Here is a 22638-nt window from a genome sequence, read left to right as displayed (position 1 = left end):
TTCCAGTTGTTTAAAATGACGTTCTTGGATGGACTAGTACCAGGACTTGAAACATACACCTGTCAAATCAGAAATGTACCCTATTAAGAACCACAGTTCAACTCCTATATACCCAGTATCAGAGATTTACGTTACAATTCGAAGTTGGTTCAATTCAAGAAAGAACGTGTAACAATACCTTGTATGTCGTTCATGAGCGTCTTGCAATGACAAAATTATGTGCTATTTATGGTGGTGACGAACCTTGGAACCAATGACACGCCTTGTGTGACACTAGATATTTGCAGGTCGAGTTAATTATTGAAATTGTCAATCATGAACATTGACTTATGGGTAATACTGGTATCCGTACGTGTTATGAAGTACAATAACAATTTACATCATTAAAAATATATCTATTTATTATTAACGAGATGTACAATGATTTATATTCTTTGGTTTATTGCATTTTAGATTATCCGACAAACAATAATTTACGATGCATTGTTACAGCTGTTCACATGGACCAATGTCAATATATATAAAGCCTAATCGAACCCTTCCCTGCATACAACTATAAATATTTTATGGAAAAAACCTAAACACAAACTTAATTACAGCGAGAACCATTTTAGACGTTTCTGTGATTTGCAAAAGACTCGGTAAAACACAAAACTTCTAATTTTAGGATGCTTCATTAAAATATCCGTCGCAGTTACCTTTACCTATAATGTTGCTCCCTACCAGAACAAATGGTATCGCTCAAACATAAACACAACTACTAATAATTGATAGCTTCTCGCATTTACAAAATGTCGCTCAAATGTGGCGATTCCATTTCTTTAAGAAGGATGGTAAAACACGAGGGTCACAAAATGACTCTAACTGTGGCTGTGATTTTGAGATGCAAATATCCTTGAGAAAAATGCAATTGAAGTAAAACAGGTCTGTTCATAGTTCTATTGCATGGCCGTTCTCCGAACACAACCGGCAGTCGTTCACATAGGTAAGAAAATTTACATAATTTAAAGCTAAATCATCATTATTTGTAATTTTAACCAGAAAGCTAGATCAGTTACAAGTAAATCGAACTGCCATTGCATTTGTGAAAACGGTCATGTAGTTACACAAAACACTGATAAAACAAATTACGCAAATTATATAATTAAATTGTACGTATTTGTGCCAACAACTTTCAATTCAGCATTCTATGTGCCTTTCCAATCCTTTCCGCATAATACGAGTTGCCTCGCGTATTCGTGCAACCATACAGTTAGACCCTTAATCGGTACGGCATTTCCTCCCGTTTGCACATGCATGACACAATATCACAGCGAGTACGAAAAATGATAACCCATTCAAATTCTTCTTTATTCGTACATCTGAACATACAATGATGAAAGTCGGAAAGTAACTTAGTTAATAAATAAATAAATATGTTTATTTAAAAAAAATGCATATTTCATTTATTTAAAGCTCGGTAGTCATCGCGCAGCGAGTGTTCGAATTTCATGTAAATAAACAATGTATTTTACACGCGTTGTACACGTCGCTATGAGTCCCATATCGAACAGGACGCGGCACGACGACTGCCGCCCTTTAAATTATTTTGATTTATAAATGCCATACGTATGATTATGAATGAATATACATAAACCCACGTAGTTATAACCATACAAAATGCGATTTCAGAAAAGTTGTCGGATATCAGTGTTGTCATTTCGTACAAGAAACGTTTGTTGAGGGTATTAGGAATGATTGAAAGGGTTGATGAAAACAGGTCTGTTGACGAGTTATACATAGTCACGGTATTTTGTGTGGACGATGTAGGCCAACAATTTAAATTGGCCATCCCAGATTTAACATGTACTTGCTTTTCAACGTCACCGACAGGGTATATGCCGAGCATTATGTGGGGAGCATTGTAGTTTGTGTTGGATTTCAGGTGATGTGGATGTGCCCAGAGGTATACGAATGTAACGCATTTGTTTTGGAATTCGGAAATTGCAATCACTCGCTTGGCAGTCTAGATTGAGGTTCCAGGATCGTCGACGCTGACAGATACCGATATCCCGAGACCGATAAACGTCACAGATTGATATAAAGACAAAGATGATATATACTTACAATAACAATTGTAGTAAATACAACGTAGAAGAGTTGACAGGAACTAGAAGTACTTATAGGGATGAGACAGGATGTGACTATCCGATAACGTCGATGTGGAAAACTGTAATGCACTACAGTTTGAGAAAATTACGTAAAATCTTTGTTCATTTGTGTTTGTGGTTATGTGGTTATTGAGGAATAACCGTCGACAACCACCACACCGCATTAATCGATTGTAATCCTCTTATAATTATAACAAACACTTTTTTTCAATAATTATGGAGCTAATAAATGTATTAGAAATAGTAGCAAATGAAAATTGATAATGAAGACAATTTAAAGAAGTACGTTTTTTTTTATATACTTCATACTTATCTATCTATAAATGCCATTGAATTTAAGGTATTGTAACTAGACAAAGTTTAACTAAATTATAATTGAATTTCATTCCTGTATCATAGGATTGCATTTTAATTGAGTTTAATTAAATTGCATTCGGATATAGAATTGTAATTTAATTGAGTTTAATTAAACTGTAATAATTTTAATTAGGTATAGAAAATGATATTTATTTTTACTATAATCGTAAATTGTGGTTCAGTTGTGGCCCCGCAGTCATTTGAAGGCTGAAAATCAAAATAAATCAATCAGTGCTATTTTAAAGGGCGGCAGTCGTCGTGCCGCGTCCTGTTCGATATGGGACTCATAGCGACGTATACAATGCGTGTAAAATACATTGTTTATTTACATGAAATTCGAACACGCGCTGCGCGACGACCACCGCGCTTTAATTTTTCCCAGAGTTTTCTAACGCTATTATAGTAATCAAGTAAAAATAATAAAAAATAGTACCGATCGATTTATTCAGATTTTCAGCCCTCAAGTGACTATGGGTGAACCGTAGAGAGTTTTCATTTTATAAGAGCAATTTTTTCTCTCTAAATTTTACTTCAGGCCATGTGTTTACTACAATAAATGCTCATTTCAGTGCAAGTTTTCTATAGCAGAAATCAAGGCACTTTACTTGTGCAATACAATTGAATATTGAATTGTGACCATGTTTAGGGAGAAAATAACCAAATAAGATCATGATGCCCTCCCATTAAAAAAACAAACAAACATAAAAACGACGACCCATCTGTATTAAGATTTTGCTGCCCACCCACGGTCGTAAAAACTTAGCCGTTCATGGGTTATGGGTAAGTGGGACAAAGTACTCTTCTTAAAGAAAGTAAACGTCCGCGTTGGCGGATGTATCCATAAAATACGAGGTTAAAAGGCTTCGAGGAAGTCGTCAACAGCAACACCAATACCTTTCGTCTGTGTATCTGGTGAATCGTAGGAATATGGCCTGGAAACTTGTCATTTTCACTTTCTTAGCTTTCCGTGAGTATTGTTTTTTACGTTTTAGACATATATGCGGGATAAATACTGTAGGTCAGCACGCTGGTATGTAAGCGTTGACCGTAGGCGTTGACGTCCATCTGACCATGGAGCTAAAAACTACTTGTTGTTTTCATGTGTAAATAAATATATAGTATCGACACGCACTACGATTCGCTACTATATAGGTGTCTTTGTTTAAAAGAAGTTGTGTTACTTATTCAAAACAACCAGAGTAAAAAAATCTTTGCACTTTTATGATGTTGGCCAGTACTTGTAAGTTGTGAGTGCACACGTCGTCTGCAGAAAGCCTCCACGAAGCCGATATGAATGTCAAAAGACTGCGCCGGCAGTCGATGTGTCAAGCAGTGACTTTTGATTTTTTTTCTTCCATTGTTCGAATGTCTTTCGCACAACCCCAGTTTTTACTGGGCGTTTCCGTTCAAGTATCTAATAATCTTTTTATTACACACAGCAATCACCACACCACCCTAGAATGGCTTTTTATAGCTTTTAACTCTCAAACAGTATTACTGTTCCTTTAAGAAAGCAGACAATTGTTTATTTAATCGGGTGGGTGGAGATAAAAGTTGTAAACTGTAAAAGCTCTACATATAAAAATAAAACTGATAAAATAATGGCTTCAACCCCCACTAAATAATGTGAGGTTATCAGAAGATCAGCACACAAAGTATGTAGGAAGGCATTATGGTGAGTATATCGACTGATGTGTAGTGGAGATTGATACGACCCGTACTACCTCATTATAACTTTATTATTATACATATTTTTCCTGATTGAGAGATTTATTGAGAGGAACAAAAACAGTGAGATTTTTTTTCAAAACAAAGAATTTCAGAAGTTCAGAACAAAAAATCTTAATTTAGGCATTGAAATGAGTAGGCATATACTAATCCAAAAACACCTTTAGAAGATTGAATTTGTGGTCAGTGTTTACATCAAGAAATAGAAAATGAACTATACTTTTTCATGGAATACCCGGTACCCCAAATATCTATCACTTGAAAGTATTTGTCTACAGTAATGTTTCTCATTGACATACAAAATAATCTCCAGAAATTCATTTATTGAACAGCACAGATATAAAAAACAATATTATCGAATCTGTAGAATTTCACGCAATATTCTTTTGGTAAGAATGAAAAACATGATTTGTATTTTTATCTACAATTGCACTTATTAGTCCCCGTTCGGACGCAGTCCAAAAACGGAAACTTATGTTTTGACCTCTGTGTGTGCGTCTGTGCATGCATCCGGACCTGTATCTTAGAAATGCCTGGACCAATCACAATCAAACTTCACACATACATCATACATGATATTATACATATGCACGTCAATTTGTTTCACGATCTGATTCAAGATGGCCAAATGGCAGCCATTTTTGTGCTAAAAATCATCAAAATCAAGCATTTCTCTGCTGTTTACAGATGGATTTTGTTCAAACTTGGTATATACATTAGACATTATTGGACCTTGATGCAAATAATTTTGTTTTTCAGATAAGATTCAAAATGGCCGACTGGCGGCCATTTTGTGTTAATGAATGTGGTTCTCGTGCCATATCTCTGACTTGCTTTCACTGATTATTTTCTAATTTTAAATATTCATTATACATCATGTCATAGATAGACAGATATATTGGTTTGACGATCCTATTCAAAATGGCCAAATGGTGGCCTTTTTTGTGCTAACAATCATCAAATATCAAGCATTTCTGGCATTTATGGATGGATTTCGTTCAAACATGGTACATATATTAGACATTACAGGTTCCTGATGCACATCATTTATTGTTCAGATCGGATTCAAAATGGCTGTCTGGCGGCCATTTTGTTTTAATGAATGGGCTTCTAGACCCATATCTCCAACTTGTTTTGACTGATAATATTTTTAAATTTTAAATATTCATTATACATCATGTCATAAATAGACAGATATATTGATTTGACTATCCTATTCAAAATGGCCGAATGGTGGTCTTTTTTGTGCTAACAATCATCAAATATCTTGTTTTAATGATTGGGCTTCTAGAGCCATATCTCTTAAATGCTTTGATTTATTATATTTAAATTTTATATATTCGTTATACATCATGTTATATATATATATACATGTATTCAAAATGGCTGATTTTGAATGCTGTTCCAGAGCAATTTCTCTCAATATGGTCAAGTACTTGTTTGACGATCCGATACAAATGTCAATCATTTTAATGTTAAAAAAATCATATTCCTGACATGGTTATATTTCAGCTATATTCCTATAAACAAAACTATATTTCTTAAATTTGATAACTAACGGAGACTGTGCCATGCATGGCTTGTTTTCACTGATATTTGAGTATTTTACTTTATTTTATTTAAACGAATTCATTCCAGCAAAAAACTTGCAAGTTTCAGAGTTCCAAATGTTATAATTTTATTTATCATTTGTGCTGCAGGTTACTGTCGTAGTGAAAGTGATACAAAACAATGGATACCAAACACCAACTATGATAATCCCAACAACTGGAATGTTGGTCGACTTCCCTGTCACAATGATCATATTATTTGGACAGAGGATGTAAGTATACAGTCTTTTTTGAACAATCTACATCAGCATATTGGATGCTATGCAAGTTGATATTGATAATTTTTTTTCAAATCTTTTGGTAATAACTATGCTTGATTGTTGCAAAGACACTACAAAATATTTTCTAGTGTCTTTGGTTGTTGCTGTACAGCAATCAAATTCATTAAAGCTATCATGACACTTGATTTTAGGTATCAGTGTTTCTTCAAACCAACACAACTATGAGAGAATTGACCCTACCATTGAATGGTGTTATAACTCTGGCTGATAATACAGTTCTTAGTCTCTCTGATCAAGATGTGGATCCTGAATGTGAAGGAACAGGTAATTTATATATATCAGCCAACATGTTGCTGTTGTATGGCAGTAAAACAATAATACAGATACCATCATTTTTTTTAACTTTCCATTCATATAAGAGTTACGCTATATGTTTCATTCCACTAAAGCCATTGAGCTTGCTTGTATTTTGACCAAATTTTAAAAGTAGAGGGTACAAAAATGGAATTGTATGCTATTTCACTAAATGAATTTAGGGTAAAAAAACATTCTTGCTAAAAAAAACATGTAATATGTATTACTGTTTTTGTTGTTTCTGTTAGATGTTGAGTTCCTTCGCTCTGGTACCAAAGATTGGTTAGATCCTGATAACTGGCTTAGTTCCCAAGAGTCAATACTGGTGGAAACTGAGAAGGTTCCTTGCACTTTTGATTCTGTTATATTCCCAGAAAGTAATAAATATCTTGTGTGGCTGGATAATGATATTACTGTTGGAAAGATTACCTTTGATGGTCAGGTACATATATTTATTTAATATGTATTTAATCCCTCAACATAGATTATAGTATAGATGATAATGGATACATTGCACAAAAACATAGACTTGAAAAACAAAAGCATGTCAACCTGGATGTAGATTCCATGTAGATATCATATAGATGCTTTGTAAATGCCATGTAGTTGCTATGTAGATGCCATATAGATGCTTTGTAGATGCCCTGCAGATGCTTTGTAAATGCCATTTAAACGCTTTGTAGATGCCATGTAGATGCTTTGTAGATGCCATATAAACGCTTTGTAGATGCCATATAAACGCTTTGTAGATGCTTTGTAGATGCGATATAGATGCTGTGTAGATGCCATGTAAATAATATGTAGATGCCATATAGATGCTTTGTAGATGCCCTGCAGATGCTTTGTAAATGCCATATAAACGCTTTGTAGATGCCATATAGATGCTTTGTAGATGCTTTGTAGATGCCATATAGATGCTTTGTAGATGCCATGTAAATAATATGTAGATGCCATATAGATGCTTTGTAGATGCCATGTAAATAATAGGTTGATGCCATATAGATGCTTTGTAGATACCATGTAGATGCTTTGTAGATGCCATGTAGATGCTTTGTAGATACCATGTAGATGCTTTGTAGATGCCATGTAGATGCTTTGTAGATATCATATAGATGCTTTGTAAATGCCATGTAGATGCCATATAGATGCTTTGTAGATGCCCTGCAGATGCTTTGTAAATGCCATATAAACGCTTTGTAGGTGCTTTGTACATGCCATATAAACGCTTTGTAGATGCTTTGTAGATGCCATATAGATGCTTTGTAGATGCCATGTAAATAATATGTAGATGCCATATAGATGCTTTGTAGATACAATGTAGATGTTTGTAGATGCCATGTAGATTCCATTCAGATGTCATTTAGATTCTATGTAGATGTAATTTTGATACCTTGTAGATGCCTTGTGGATTGTGGCTGTCTATTGCACACATTTGATTAGGTAAAAAAACTGCAAGCCCTTTGTTTGTGTAGTGGTAACACATGGAAACTATGGTAGACTGTAATGCGTATATAAATTATTACGTCGTTTATTTTGATAGAGAAGTCTGACATCGTGATACAATGAGGACAATCACACCAAGCATATACTGAAACACCCTTTATATAGGGTTAATCGATTAACACCTCAGATTTTAAAGTTGGAGAGAAACACGGTGATTGGTTTGTAATGTGAGAAGGTCACTATCAAGTATACATTGCAATGTAATCTGCTACAATGTTGCAATTTTTCTTGTGTTTGTAGTGATAACAGTGTTTTTGTGACATTACATAAATGCCTTACATAAACCGATTTGTGCTTTTTTGCAATAGAGATACATGTATTATGAGGTTAAATCAGGCATAAAAAAACTTCTATCTGTAGTAGTTATATCTCCATGAATAATGCTTGGAATTGAATGAAACAAATATGAACAAATACAAAAAAATCATTGTCTATCAATAAAAATGAATACGAATGAAAAATAACAATTACAATAAACAACAACAACAATGCATGAATCAAAAAACACACACGTGGATAAGTATCCACGATATGGATGTCATGCAGATGCCTTGTAAGATGTCTTGTAGATATGATTTCTGTACTCTGTTACTGGATACTCTGTACTTTTTTGCAGGCTTATGTTAATGGAAAATCTTTTAGAGATGACATGATGAGTTCTGATCAGCTTAGATCCAACTCTCCGCGAAATTTGAATATACTAAATACAGAATGCGCTGATCCGTCAGGATGTGCCTGTAGAAGAAATGATACGCAGGTATGGGTATACTCATCAAACAAATAAGGGATATACAAATTTGTGTAAACAAATGTAAATGGTGGTAGGTAATTATAGTCCTATTATTCAATATAACCGTGTATTTCAGGCAATGTAACCTTCTTCAGTGGATAATCTGAATCAGAATATGATTATCCACTGAATGTTACAAGAATGATTACCTACTACCATTTTTAGCTCGGCTATCGACTTAGTCAAGCACAGCTTATCATATGAGTGATTTCCATCGTCGTCGTCCGTGTCACCTTTTTCGACTTCGAAAACTACAAGCCCTATTGCTTTGATACTTGGTGTATATGTACCTTGGGCAGACCTCTTTTTGATATTACATATACATGTAGGTGATACAGGTGGTTCTCTCTCAGATTTGTTCATTTCAGAATGATATCTTCAATTCTCTAATTTTGATGAGTGTTTTTGTCATTTTTGGTAAAAAGTGATATTTTCAACTTTTTTTAAAAAAACCACAAGTCTGATTGCTTTGATGTTATACATGTAGTTACCTCAGGTAGACCTCTCTCAGATTTGTTCATTTCATGATGATTTCTTCCATTCTCTAATTTTGATGAGTATTTTTGTCATTTTTGGTAAAAAGTGATATTTTTGAACTCTTGTTGAAAACAGCAAGTCTGATTATTTTGATACCATACATGTAGGTACTACAGCTAAACCTCTCTCACATTTGTTCATTTTCTAATGATATCTTCAGTTCTTAATTGAATTGTGCATTGCTAACAGCGGAGCTACAATGTATCTCAGCCGAGAGACTGCTTCTCTATATATATTATATTTAACATTCCGAGAAGCTTTCTTCATATCTTTTTGTTCAAATGCAGATTGGGTATTGACGTAAAGCTTTAAATAAATAAATGTATACTGTAGTTGCCTACACAGGTTGGGTATTGTATTAATGTACATTTATTATTGCAGTTGAGCCAATATATTTGTAGCAAGGTCAATTGTTATGAGCCATTATGTCAAGAAGGATTCGCCCCTGTTGGTGGTTGTTGTCAAATGTGTGGTAAGTAGTTAACTCCATTCACAAAGGCTTGACTCAATAACCAACTGTTTAGTAATTATATAGTAATTAATATTCATATATGGGTATACATACTGATATCGTTCATGACCTTATGGCATTATGAGTACCGGTAGGCCCTCAGGAATATTAGATTTGAGCTCAAGTTATCAACCAAATTGGGGAATTGGTGGGAAAATGAAGGTGTGGAGAGGGTAGTGTAAGCGACTAGCAGCTACCAAGGGCTATTCATCAATTTAATGATGGTTTACCATACATGGTAGTCTATTCAGCTATCTAATGATGGTGTACCATACAAGGTGGTTTATTCAGCTATTTAATGATGGTGTACCATACATATTATTCTATTCAGCTATCTAATGACTGTGTACCATACACGGTGGTCTATTCAGCTATATAATGATGGTCTACCATACATGGTAGTCTGTTCAGCTATCTAATGATGGTCTACCATACACGGTAGTCTATTCAGCTATCTAATGATGGTGTACCACCATACATGGTAGTCTATTCAGCTAATGATGGTCTACCATACATGGTAGTCTATTCAGCTGTCTAATGATAGTGTACCACCATACATGGTCGTCTATTCAGCTATCTAATGACTGTGTACCATACATATTAATCTATTCAGCTATCTAATGATGGTGTACCATACATATTAGTCTATTCAGCTATCTAATGATGGTGTACCATACATGGTGGTCTATTCAGCTATCTAATGACTGTGTACCATACATGGTAGTCTATTCAGCTATCTTATGATGGTGTACCATACATGGTAGTCTATTCAGCTATCTAATGACTGTGTACCATACATGGTAGTCTATTTAGCTATCTTATGATGGTGTACCATACATGGTAGTCTATTCAGCTATCTAATGATGGTATACCATACATGGTAGTCTATTCAGCTATCTAATGATGGTCTACCATACATGGTAGTCTATTCAGCTATCTAATGATGGTGTACCACCATACATGGTAGTCTATTCAGCTAATGATGGTCTACCATACATGGTAGTCTATTCAGCTGTCTAATGATAGTGTACCACCATACATGGTCGTCTATTCAGCTATCTAATGACTGTGTACCATACATATTAATCTATTCAGCTATCTAATGATGGTGTACCATACATATTAGTCTATTCAGCTATCTAATGATGGTGTACCATACATGGTGGTCTATTCAGCTATCTAATGACTGTGTACCATACATGGTAGTCTATTCAGCTATCTTATGATGGTGTACCATACATGGTAGTCTATTCAGCTATCTAATGACTGTGTACCATACATGGTAGTCTATTTAGCTATCTTATGATGGTGTACCATACATGGTAGTCTATTCAGCTATCTAATGATGGTATACCATACATGGTAGTCTATTCAGCTATCTAATGATGGTCTACCATACATGGTAGTCTATTCAGCTATCTAATGATGGTGTACCGCCATACATGGTAGTCTATTCAGCTAATGGTCTACCATACATGGTAGTCTATTCAGCTATCTAATGATGATGTACCATACATATTAGTCTATTCAGCTATCTAATGATGGTGTACCATACATGGTGGTCTATTCAGCTATTTAATGATGGTGTACCATACATATTAGTCTATTCAGCTATCTAATGACTGTGTACCATACACGGTGGTCTATTCAGCTATCTAATGATGGTCTACCATATGTGGTAGTCTATTCAGCTATCTAATGATGGTGTACCACCATACATGGTAGTCTATTCAGCTATCTAATGATGATGTACCATACATGGTGGTCTATTCAGCTATCTAATGATGGTGTACCATACATATTATTCTATTCAGCTATCTAATGACTGTGTACCATACATGGTAGTCTATTCAGCTATCTAATGATGGTCTACCATACGTGGTAGTCTATTCAGCTATCTAATGATGGTGTACCACCATACATGGTAGTCTATTCAGCTATCTAATGATGATGTACCATACATATTGGTCTATTCAGCTATCTAATGATGGTGTACCATACATGGTGGTCTATTCAGCTATTTAATGATGGTGTACCATACATATTACTCTATTCAGCTATCTAATGATGGTGTACCATACATATTAGTCTATTCAGCTATCTAATGATGGTGTACCATACATGGTGGTCTATTCAGCTATCTAATGACTGTGTACCATACATGGTAGTCTATTCAGCTATCTTATGATGGTGTACCATACATGGTAGTCTATTCAGCTATCTAATGACTGTGTACCATACATGGTAGTCTATTCAGCTATCTTATGATGGTGTACCATACATGGTAGTCTATTCAGCTATCTAATGACTGTGTACCATACATGGTGGTCTATTCAGCTGTTTAATGATGGTATACCATACATGGTGGTCTATTCAGCTATCTAATGATGGTCTACAATACATGGTAGTCTATTCAGCTATCTAATGATGGTGTACCATACATATTAGTCTATTCAGCTATCTAATGATGGTGTACCATACATGGTGGTCTATTCAGCTATCTAATGACTGTGTACCATACATGGTAGTCTATTCAGCTATCTTATGATGGTGTACCATACATGGTAGTCTATTCAGCTATCTAATGAATGTGTACCATACATGGTAGTCTATTCAGCTATCTTATGATGGTGTACCATACATGGTAGTCTATTCAGCTATCTAATGACTGTGTACCATACATGGTGGTCTATTCAGCTGTTTAATGATGATATACCATACATGGTGGTCCATTCAGCTATCTAATGATGGTCTACGATACATGGTAGTCTATTCAGCTATCTAATGACTATGTACCATACACGGTGGTCTATTCAGCTATCTAATGATGGTGTACCATACATGGTAGTCTATTCATCTATCTAATGATGGTGTACCATACATGGTAGTCTATTCAGCTATTTAATGATGGTGTACCATACATGGTGGTCTATTCAGCTATTTAATGATGGTGTACCATACATATTATTCTATTCAGCTATCTAATGACTGTGTACCATACATGGTAGTCTATTCAGCTATCTTATGATGGTGTACCATACATGGTAGTCTATTCAGCTATCTAATGACTGTGTACCATACATGGTGGTCTATTCAGCTGTTTAATGATGGTGTACCATACATGGTAGTCTATTCAGCTATCTAATGATGGTCTACCATACATTGTAGTCTATTCAGCTATTTAATGATGGTGTACCATACATGGTAGTCTATTCAGCTATCTAATGATGGTCTACCATACATGGTAGTCTATTCAGCTATCTAATGATGGTATACGATACATGGTAGTCTATTCAGCTATCTAATGACTGTGTCCCATACATGGTGGTCTATTCAGCTATCTAATGATGGTGTACCATACATGGTAGTCTATTCAGCTATCTAATGATGGTGTACCATACATGGTGGTCTATTCAGCTGTTTAATGATGGTGTACCATACATGGTAGTCTATTCAGCTATCTAATGATGGTCTACCATACATGGTAGTCTATTCAGCTATCTAATGATGGTCTACGATACATGGTAGTCTATTCAGCTATCTAATGACTGTGTACCATACATGGTCTATTCAGCTATCTAATGATGGTGTACCATACATGGTAGTCTATTCAGCTATCTAATGATGGTCTACCATACATGGTAGTCTATTCAGCTATTTAATGATGGTCTACCTTACATGGTAGTCTATTCAGCTATCTAATGATAGTGTACCACCATACATGGTAGTCTATTCAGCTATCTAATGACTGTGTACCATACATCTTAGTCTATTCAGCTATCTAATGATGGTGTACCATACATATTAGTCTATTCAGCTATCTAATGATGGTGTACCATACATGGTGGTCTATTCAGCTATCTAATGATGGTGTACCACCATACATGGTAGTCTATTCAGCTATCTAATGATGATGTACCATACATATTAGTCTATTCAGCTATCTAATGATGGTGTACCATACATATGAGTCTATTCAGCTATCTAATGACTGTGAACTATACATGGTAGTCTATTCAGCTATCTAATGATGGTCTACCATACGTGGTAGTCTATTCAGCTATCTAATGACTGTGTACCATACATGGTCTATTCAGCTATCTAATGATGGTGTACCATACATGGTAGTCTATTCAGCTATCTAATGATGGTCTACCATACATGGTAGTCTATTCAGCTATTTAATGATGGTCTACCTTACATGGTAGTCTATTCAGCTATCTAATGATAGTGTACCACCATACATGGTAGTCTATTCAGCTATCTAATGACTGTGTACCATACATCTTAGTCTATTCAGCTATCTAATGATGGTGTACCATACATGGTGGTCTATTCAGCTATCTAATGACTGTGTACCATACATGGTAGTCTATTCAGCTATCTAATGATGGTGTACCACCATACATGGTAGTCTATTCAGCTATCTAATGATGATGTACCATACATATTAGTCTATTCAGCTATCTAATGATGGTGTACCATACATATGAGTCTATTCAGCTATCTAATGACTGTGAACTATACATGGTAGTCTATTCAGCTATCTAATGATGGTCTACCATACGTGGTAGTCTATTCAGCTATCTAATGATGGTGTACCACCATACATGGTAGTCTATTCAGCTATCTAATGATGATGTACCATACATATTAGTCTATTCAGCTATCTAATGATGGTGTACCATACATATGAGTCTATTCAGCTATCTAATGACTGTGTACTATACATGGTAGTCTATTCAGCTATCTAATGATGGTCTACCATACGTGGTAGTCTATTCAGCTATCTAATGATGGTGTACCACCATACATGGTAGTCTATTCAGCTATCTAATGATGGTGTACCATACATATTAGTCTATACAGCTTACTAATGATGGTGTACCATACATGGTGGTCTATTCAGCTATCTAATGACTGTGTACCATACATGGTAGTCTATTCAGCTATCTTATGATGGTGTACCATACATGGTAGTCTATTCAGCTATCTAATGACTCTACCATACATGGTAGTCTATTCAGCTATCTTATGATGGTGTACCATACATGGTAGTCTATTCAGCTATCTAATGACTGTGTACCATACATGGTGGTCTATTCAGCTGTATAATGATGGTATACCATACATGGTGGTCTATTCAGCTATCTAATGATGGTCTACCATGATTTGTCTATCAAAAGTTTTTTTTTTTTATCCATAAGTCTTTGAGTGAAATGTATTTTTTATTTGGTGCAGCTTCTAGTTTACATAGTGAGCCCCTGTTACAAAAGGGAAGCAATAAATAAATAAATAAATAAATAATTACATGGTAGTCTATTCAGCTATCTAATGATGGTGTACCATACATATTAGTTTATTCAGCTATCTAATGATGGTGTACCATACATGGTGGTCTATTCAGCTATCTAATGACTGTGTACCATACATGGTAGTCTATTCAGCTATCTTATGATGGTGTACCATACATGGTAGTCTATTCAGCTATCTAATGACTGTGTACCATACATGGTAGTCTATTCAGCTATCTAATGATGGTCTACCATACATGGTAGTCTATTCAGCTATCTAATGACTGTGTACCATACATGGTGGTCTATTCAGCTGTTTAATGATGGTGTACCATACATGGTCGTCAATATATTTTTTTGCATAGTTTCAATCACATGCTTTTATCTGACTGCCATGATAGTGGTGTATCATGTTTGTTAAATTAGGAACATGTAGATGCATGCCATAGTGCTTCTTGAGACTGTCTCATGGTGATAGATGATATCCATCGTTATATGAATAAAGACGTGATGGATATCTGAAGTTCTAACTTATCAATAATATGTATGATATTTTATAAATATGACCCAAATGTTGCTGTAATAATATAATGCTAATTTATGAAATTCTGTGACACTATCACGTCTAGGAAAACAGTATAAATTTAATTGTGTTCTTTTTGTCAGGTTGTACACTGTCTTTGCAATATGATCATAATAAGTTCAACTTGAACAACTTCAAGTCTGTGTTACAGAATAACTTTAAGGTAAGTGTTTTAAGCTCTGCTGTCGAGTGGAGCTTATCATATGAGTCATCTGTGTCAACTTTTTACTTTTTCAACTTCTACTTGAAAAATACAAAACTTATTGCTTTGTTACTTAGTGTATATGCTATTTGGGCAGACCTCTCTTAGATTTGTTCATTTCGTGTTGATATCTTTAATTTTTTAATTTCGATGAATATTTTGGTAATTTAGTGAACTTGGTTTTGATAGGTGTTCACATATTAACTAATTTTTTTGTAAATGTTTGTATTCATTGTAAATTAAAGTGATTGTGTAATGGGAAAATCAGTAAAGATGCAACTCATTTAATAAAAAAAATGTTTTAAATTATTTTCACCACCCAAGACACGTATGCCCCTAAACCTAGCACATTGTGAACAAAATTTGTAATTTTTTATAATTTATTTGAGTGGGTACTCCACAAAGCACCTCTTAGTACTGAGTTCTAATGATGGTCAAAGATGGCATTACAGATTAATTGTACAATTTAAATCGTTTCATATTTCATTTTTGATTCTTATCATAATTAAGGTGTGTATTTTTGTATCATTTTGTAAAAAAAATAATATTTCGGATATTTTCTCAGAAGATACTAGCCCAATTACTTTGATGGAATTCTATTAACTGTACACAATTTGGGACATCAATGTGACCTCATTAATTTTATAGATTGGTTTTTGAGTTTAATTGGTGGCCATATTGGTTTTATTTTCAATTGTCATTGCCCATATGAATTTCTCTGACACATTTTTTAATCAATTTTGTTTTAATTTTGAACAAGACATGATGGGTTTGGTGTGTATGCCAATTATATTTGTACTATTTGTACCCTCAAATATGAATTCAGCAAAATGAAATAGGGATTATATCATTGCATGATCATGACTTGGTAGTCGTCAAGAAGACCCTCGATATTTTAATTTCATTCATTTCATTTTTTTTTTTGTCAATTATTTTCAAGTCATGTTATTCATTATATACATTAGGTAAAATATAGTGATGTACGCTTCTCAACTTCCAAAACCAATGAAGGCAGAATCCAAGTAGTTGCTACTGATATGAATGATGGCAAGATGGCAATATCATGGTGCAATGAAGTCAAAGCTGATATACTGATAAGTTAGTAATCTGTTTTCATGTATTTTACTGAGGCTTGTCCTGTGTTTACAAGCATTTATAAGATAATGGTATACTAGGGTGTCATATGTGGTGAAGATTTCTTGTGAAATGAAGAAGTCGTGCAAATTTCGAGATGATCACAAAATCACAAAAGAAAGCTTTATTTCTAGAAATCTTAATACAAATTATCGAGTCTTGTGAAAGAACTGGTTAGTTTTTATCTCAAACCAATATTGACAGTTTTATTGTTTATTTATAAAGTGTGTAATATGAGTGTTTTGTGTTTTTTAATGTGTTGATAATCTCTCATATTTATGTTTACACAATTATACACTTCCACTGTGTTCTGTGACACTGTTCGAATGATGCAAACATAGTTGAATAACTTTTAAATGCTCACGACCAAAGATTTGCTTATTGTGAGATTTTTATTGCATATCATCTATTACTTAATGAGCTGATGGTAAATACTTTCTCTAACTGTAGACCTTGATGAATTTGGAGTCATTGGTGTGACACTACAGTCATCTGGTGAAAGTCTTCCACAATTCACAGGTATTTATTCATACTTCAATTACTAGATTGGAATGACACTTTAAATTCAAATTAGAACCAACAATGTTTGTGCAAGAGTTAGTTTAAAAGTTTTGGGCCTGACAATGATACACTTTTTGTACGTAAGAAATTATTTGGCAAATAAATTAAAAATGAACCTGTTATACACAGAAAGGTTAAATTAAATGTGTTTTTAGATTGTATGCCAGATCCCCTTCCCAGTCAGGCTTGAAGCTTGAAGCCAAACCTCGTATATGCATCCATGTCCAAGTTACCAATTTCTGCATTTTTATTTCAGCTGATAAACCCATTCAAAGTGGTGTTATTGCTGGAATTGTTATATCCATTCTTATTTTGCTTGCCTTGGTTGTAGTGGTTGCATTTTTATGTAGGCATAGGTAAGTGTTAGATACAAGATGATTACTTACTTATATTGAAGGATGATTACATTAGCTGTCAGAATGTTTAAATTCACAATTGTCATTTATAGTTATGTTTATGCATATATCCTACTCTCAGTACAACATTTCACTATAGACCAGTTGAAAGTACATGATTTCTGCAATTATTTGAGACATCCTAAGTCTACACATTAAAGCGAGGAAGTCGTCACCTTCACATGCATCAGACGGCCATAGCATGTCATTGTTTACAAACGAGTTTCTACCCATGAGCCTTTGCGTTTTTAGAATGTGTTGTTATCGTCGCTTGGAATTCGATTGCCGCGTGTGCATAGGTGATGACCCTCTCGCTTTAACTGAACTCAGGAATTGCTTTAAAAAAATCAACATATATATCAAACGAATCGGCTTGGTGCGTACAATATGACTGAATATAGTACATTCAGAATATTAAGGATGTGACTACCATGAACAAATAATTAGGTGTTGTTTACATGTCTAATTTAGTGGGTTTTTCAGATACACCAAAATCTGAATAATAAAAATAAACAAGTGAATAAAGACAATGGAGAGCTATCATTGTAAGGCGAGCATTTGAAAATGTTGGTATATCATATTTGCTCTATTACTTTGCATATCTAGTATACTGGATTATTAAAATATTACTAATTTTTTGACCAGACACACAACTCTGGGGTATTTATATTCTGCACCTTCAAGAAATTCAGGGACTGTCTTGCAAGGTGACAGCGCCCTCGTTAGTCAGTTCACTTATACTTTATTCGGACTGAATATTGATATGAGCGTTTTAAAAATTTTTTTTTGTGTAGGATTACTTCCAAGGGTCAGTATCCTCATAGTGGTTTAGAATTTGGCAATGCTGAGTTCATAAATCATCCAACTGATCCTACAGCTGAATTGAAGGGATTTGATAATCCAATGTACGATACTCCTCCTAATAAGGTAATAGTAGACATTTGTAATACTATGTGTATTTACTATGTATATGAGTAGATCACAGACATTCAACTTAATAAATAGGGCAAAAAAATTATCAAAACTTTTTGTTTTAAGTGTCAAATAATTTTGACACGTGTCATCAAATTTTTATATTTTTTACCTAGTACAAATTATTTGTTTGGAGAAAAACTGCCCAAAATGATGCAAAATTATACATTTTCCATAAGAAGCCATTTTAAAGCATTATTTTATGAAAAAATAGTAATAATGAGTATATCCTAATAAATCCTGACAACTATAAATAAGCAACCAAGATTTTTTCATTCTATGTAACCAAATGAAATCTTGAGATATGGTGATACATGTATTATCATGTGAAATAATATACCTTTGCTGAAATATCACTGCATACAAATTTGTATTTGCATGTGTAGGTACTTCCTTCTCGAGGTAACTGTTAATTATCCTATTTAGGCATTTTGGGATAAAATGTGGTGTTTGAAAATAAGTCATCGTTTTCATTTGACTGATGCGAAATTCTGTCTTTAATAACATAAAATGGTAAAGAATGCATAGATCAAGTTGGTCATTTTGAATCAAAACACATTACCAAAACGTGGTAATCATACCAAGTTTGACAAAAACTGTTTCCAGTCAGATAAATTTAATTGAAACTCCCAAACAACTTTGTTTTACCAAATTCAATAAACATGAAGGGAAAAAAAATGCCCACCAGTCAGCCATTTTGAATAAAACGGTGGTTTAGAGTATTCCAATCATGATTGACAAGTAGTTTTTATCAAGATCTTTGTAATGTTTTGAGAAATCTATAGTTGCGGATCCAAGCATTGAAGCTGCAACAACTTGTTAAACGTGATAATCCCTGGGAGGTGTGTAATACAAATCAAATCAAATCAAATCAAATCAAAAGGGCTTATATAACCCTATATGTATTAGCTCAACTAGGTTATATGTCAACATTCATGTTGATAATAACATATGCCAATATTCATTTAAATATTTTATTGTTGGTTGACTTGTTTCCCTTGGAAAGAGTATTCTTCTAAACATATATTGAGAGAAATTGCACTATTACAAATAGAAACCAAATTGCACTTTTTAGCTTGCTTGTAATGAACATAGGTATGGTGAGTTACCATGTCTGTCATTATCATTAACAATTTGTAGTGTCCACGAATTGGGTAATTCTTCTCACATGCTTATCCAACCCCTTGGAGGGTTGAAAGAGTTACAAATGAGTACTAATAGCTCCCAGAGTGTTGAAAATGGTTACAGATGAGTATTAACAGCCCCCTTGAGGGTTGACAAAAGTTGCAAATGAGTAGAGAAAATAATTTGGTCATTAAAAATAATCAAAAATATTGTATATAAATCATAAAATACAACAATATATTTAGCTGGGTAGGTGATGCTGTCTACATTCAAAACAATGGTTTAAATACTTGGCAAGAAGGTAGACATTTTTTGTTAGTGCATCTGTTGTCTATCTTCAACATGTGTGAAACCACAAATATGACAAATTATTTCATCAATAAGCATTTTACAATGACTACCAGTTCAACTTTCAAAAAGTTGTTGCAAAGCTGACATTGTTTTTAATTTATGATATATTTTTGATCAATGTATAATGTCAGTCAAGTTCAACTTTAATGCGTCTTACACATTTTGTTTTGCAATTTTGGAGATAAACATGGTACTATAGGTATTTGTAGAATCTGAAAAGAATCCATTCTAATCAGTATGTTCCATTTTTCAATCATATATTCCTTCTTTTTCCTTTAGCCAGTAGAGGAAGCTGGAACAAAGTTCAATCCAATTTACACATCAGTTGGTGTGTTGGATGAAGATGATGTTACTATGTTAGGATTTGCTAATCCTGTTGATATTGAGACATCATTCACTAAGGATGAAAGTCAAGATGATGATGATGATGATATTAAGAAACCCATTGATGATGACTGCAGTGTGAGTATATGTCTATAAGTGACATCATCTGAGATGTTCTAACATCTCAGATGATGTCATATGTTTGTGTATTCCAATGTATTGTTAATTTTTGAAGTGTTACTTGTCCATTTTGGTGTAGTAATGAGGAAATTGATGTCTGTACAGCCATCAACTGTCAGGCTGGGGTGTACAAGTTGGTTTATATTCTGAAAGTCAGTTGTAGTGTAATCTAAGGAGTATGGAATTAGGAATGAATATTTCATGTACAATAAATTAAATTGTCTCAAAATACATAGATTGTGTAAACTCACTGAGAATTATAATATAACAGGGGATAGGTCATTGGCTGAATACTATCCTAACACTTTGGAATCCAGAAACCTTCCAGTGAATAGTATGTGTCTATACCACTTTCATTCCATAATTTTATTTGTGTAATTTTTTTTGTTACAGATGTGAATGAAGTGAATGGCCACTTTGTTGTGCATTACTGCAGAGTTGTATCAATAATCTGTCATATGTACTCGATGTAGTTATAAATTACTGCTATTTACCCAAGGGTAACATTCACACATAAACATGATTTATTTTTGCTTTGCTTGTAATGACTGCAAAGTATAGTGAATACCGGTACTTTATCTTTTTTTGATGTCATCGTTATTAAAAATTATTTGTGTCCTGGATAACATTGGTAATGTTTGGTTATTTTATCAATGTATAATCTTGGTGAACTTCAATGTTAGTGTTTTTACCACATAATTGTTTTTAGAGATATTAGTGAAAATGCATCTCCCTGCCAAATTTTAGTCAGTAATAAATGTTGGTAACCCTCCCTCCCCTTGTGCCATATTTTGATTTATACAATTAATGTTATATGATATGAAAGACATTGAAATTAACAGTTTTTGTAATAATAATAATAATTAGTAATTTGTTGAATTACAGTTATTTCTGTATCATATCAATCATGGTTCAGGGACTTTTATTTTAATTGTATTTAAATATTATTTTTCTGTGAATCTGTCATTGTTCTTTGTAGCATTCTTGTTTCCAGCTTCCAATTGTAAAGCTTATAATTTTTGTCTTTTATTATGTAAAAACTGTGTAATACACCACATTTTTGTGTAACTTGCGCATAGTAGAGAAGCTTCCCCATGTGTTTGTATGTTAGTATAGAGCAAAGCATATATTTCTATGTAATATTCAACAGTAATACAACATTATGTCAAGCAACTGATTAAATCTGGTTCTTAGGTAATCCTATTTTCCTTGTTTAGCCACCATGGTTGAAACAAAATCCTTCTTAGCAGAAGCACACATAATCATAATTAGGTAATGCTATTTGATGTTCATGACATGTAAAAGACAGACATATATTCAGTTTACATTAAATACAATGTTTGGTTTAAGTGTGCTTCTAATAGACCAGCAATTACTAGAGTACAGTACTACCTGTAAATTTCACTAATCATATAATAGCTCATAAATCTGAACTCCATATACAGACCTACATATTTCATTTGGGTTTATTATATTAATGATGGATTCAATGATGAACCATACAACTATTGTTATTGTTGATTGTGTACTTTCAATTGAAATAAATACTCATTATACAATTGTAGTGTGCATAAATTTATTTTTGTAAATAGCATAGTTTCTATGTCAATATCTGCAGCCAGAAAGGTAAGATTCAAACAAGCATAGCGAGGCATAGTGGACCCCATACATTGCGTCTCTAACACTATCATACAGTGTTTTTACGGACAAATGAGTTCTATTGTTTTCAGTGTCAGATATATAATAATACATTTTT

General features: G+C 33.8%; 1 protein-coding gene across 1 annotated transcript; it reads left to right on the top strand.

Moving 5' to 3' along the window:
- Positions 1–3372: 3372 nt before the first annotated feature.
- Positions 3373–22446, top strand: LOC100375773 (protein amnionless-like). Its single transcript, XM_002737109.4, has 13 exons — positions 3373–3474; positions 5936–6057; positions 6258–6390; positions 6669–6862; positions 8540–8680; positions 9632–9722; positions 15722–15801; positions 16806–16938; positions 17425–17493; positions 17792–17891; positions 18725–18857; positions 20658–20840; positions 21276–22446. The coding sequence occupies exons 1-13, from the start codon at positions 3435–3437 to the stop codon at positions 21279–21281; spliced, it is 1425 nt and encodes a 474-aa protein (XP_002737155.2). The 5' UTR covers positions 3373–3434; the 3' UTR covers positions 21282–22446.
- Positions 22447–22638: the final 192 nt, after the last annotated feature.

The sequence above is a fragment of the Saccoglossus kowalevskii genome, chromosome 2 (genome assembly GCF_978046115.1).
Source record: "Saccoglossus kowalevskii chromosome 2, keSacKowa6.1, whole genome shotgun sequence".
Classification (NCBI taxonomy): domain Eukaryota; kingdom Metazoa; phylum Hemichordata; class Enteropneusta; family Harrimaniidae; genus Saccoglossus; species Saccoglossus kowalevskii.
This window is presented reverse-complemented; position numbering and strand designations above follow the sequence as displayed.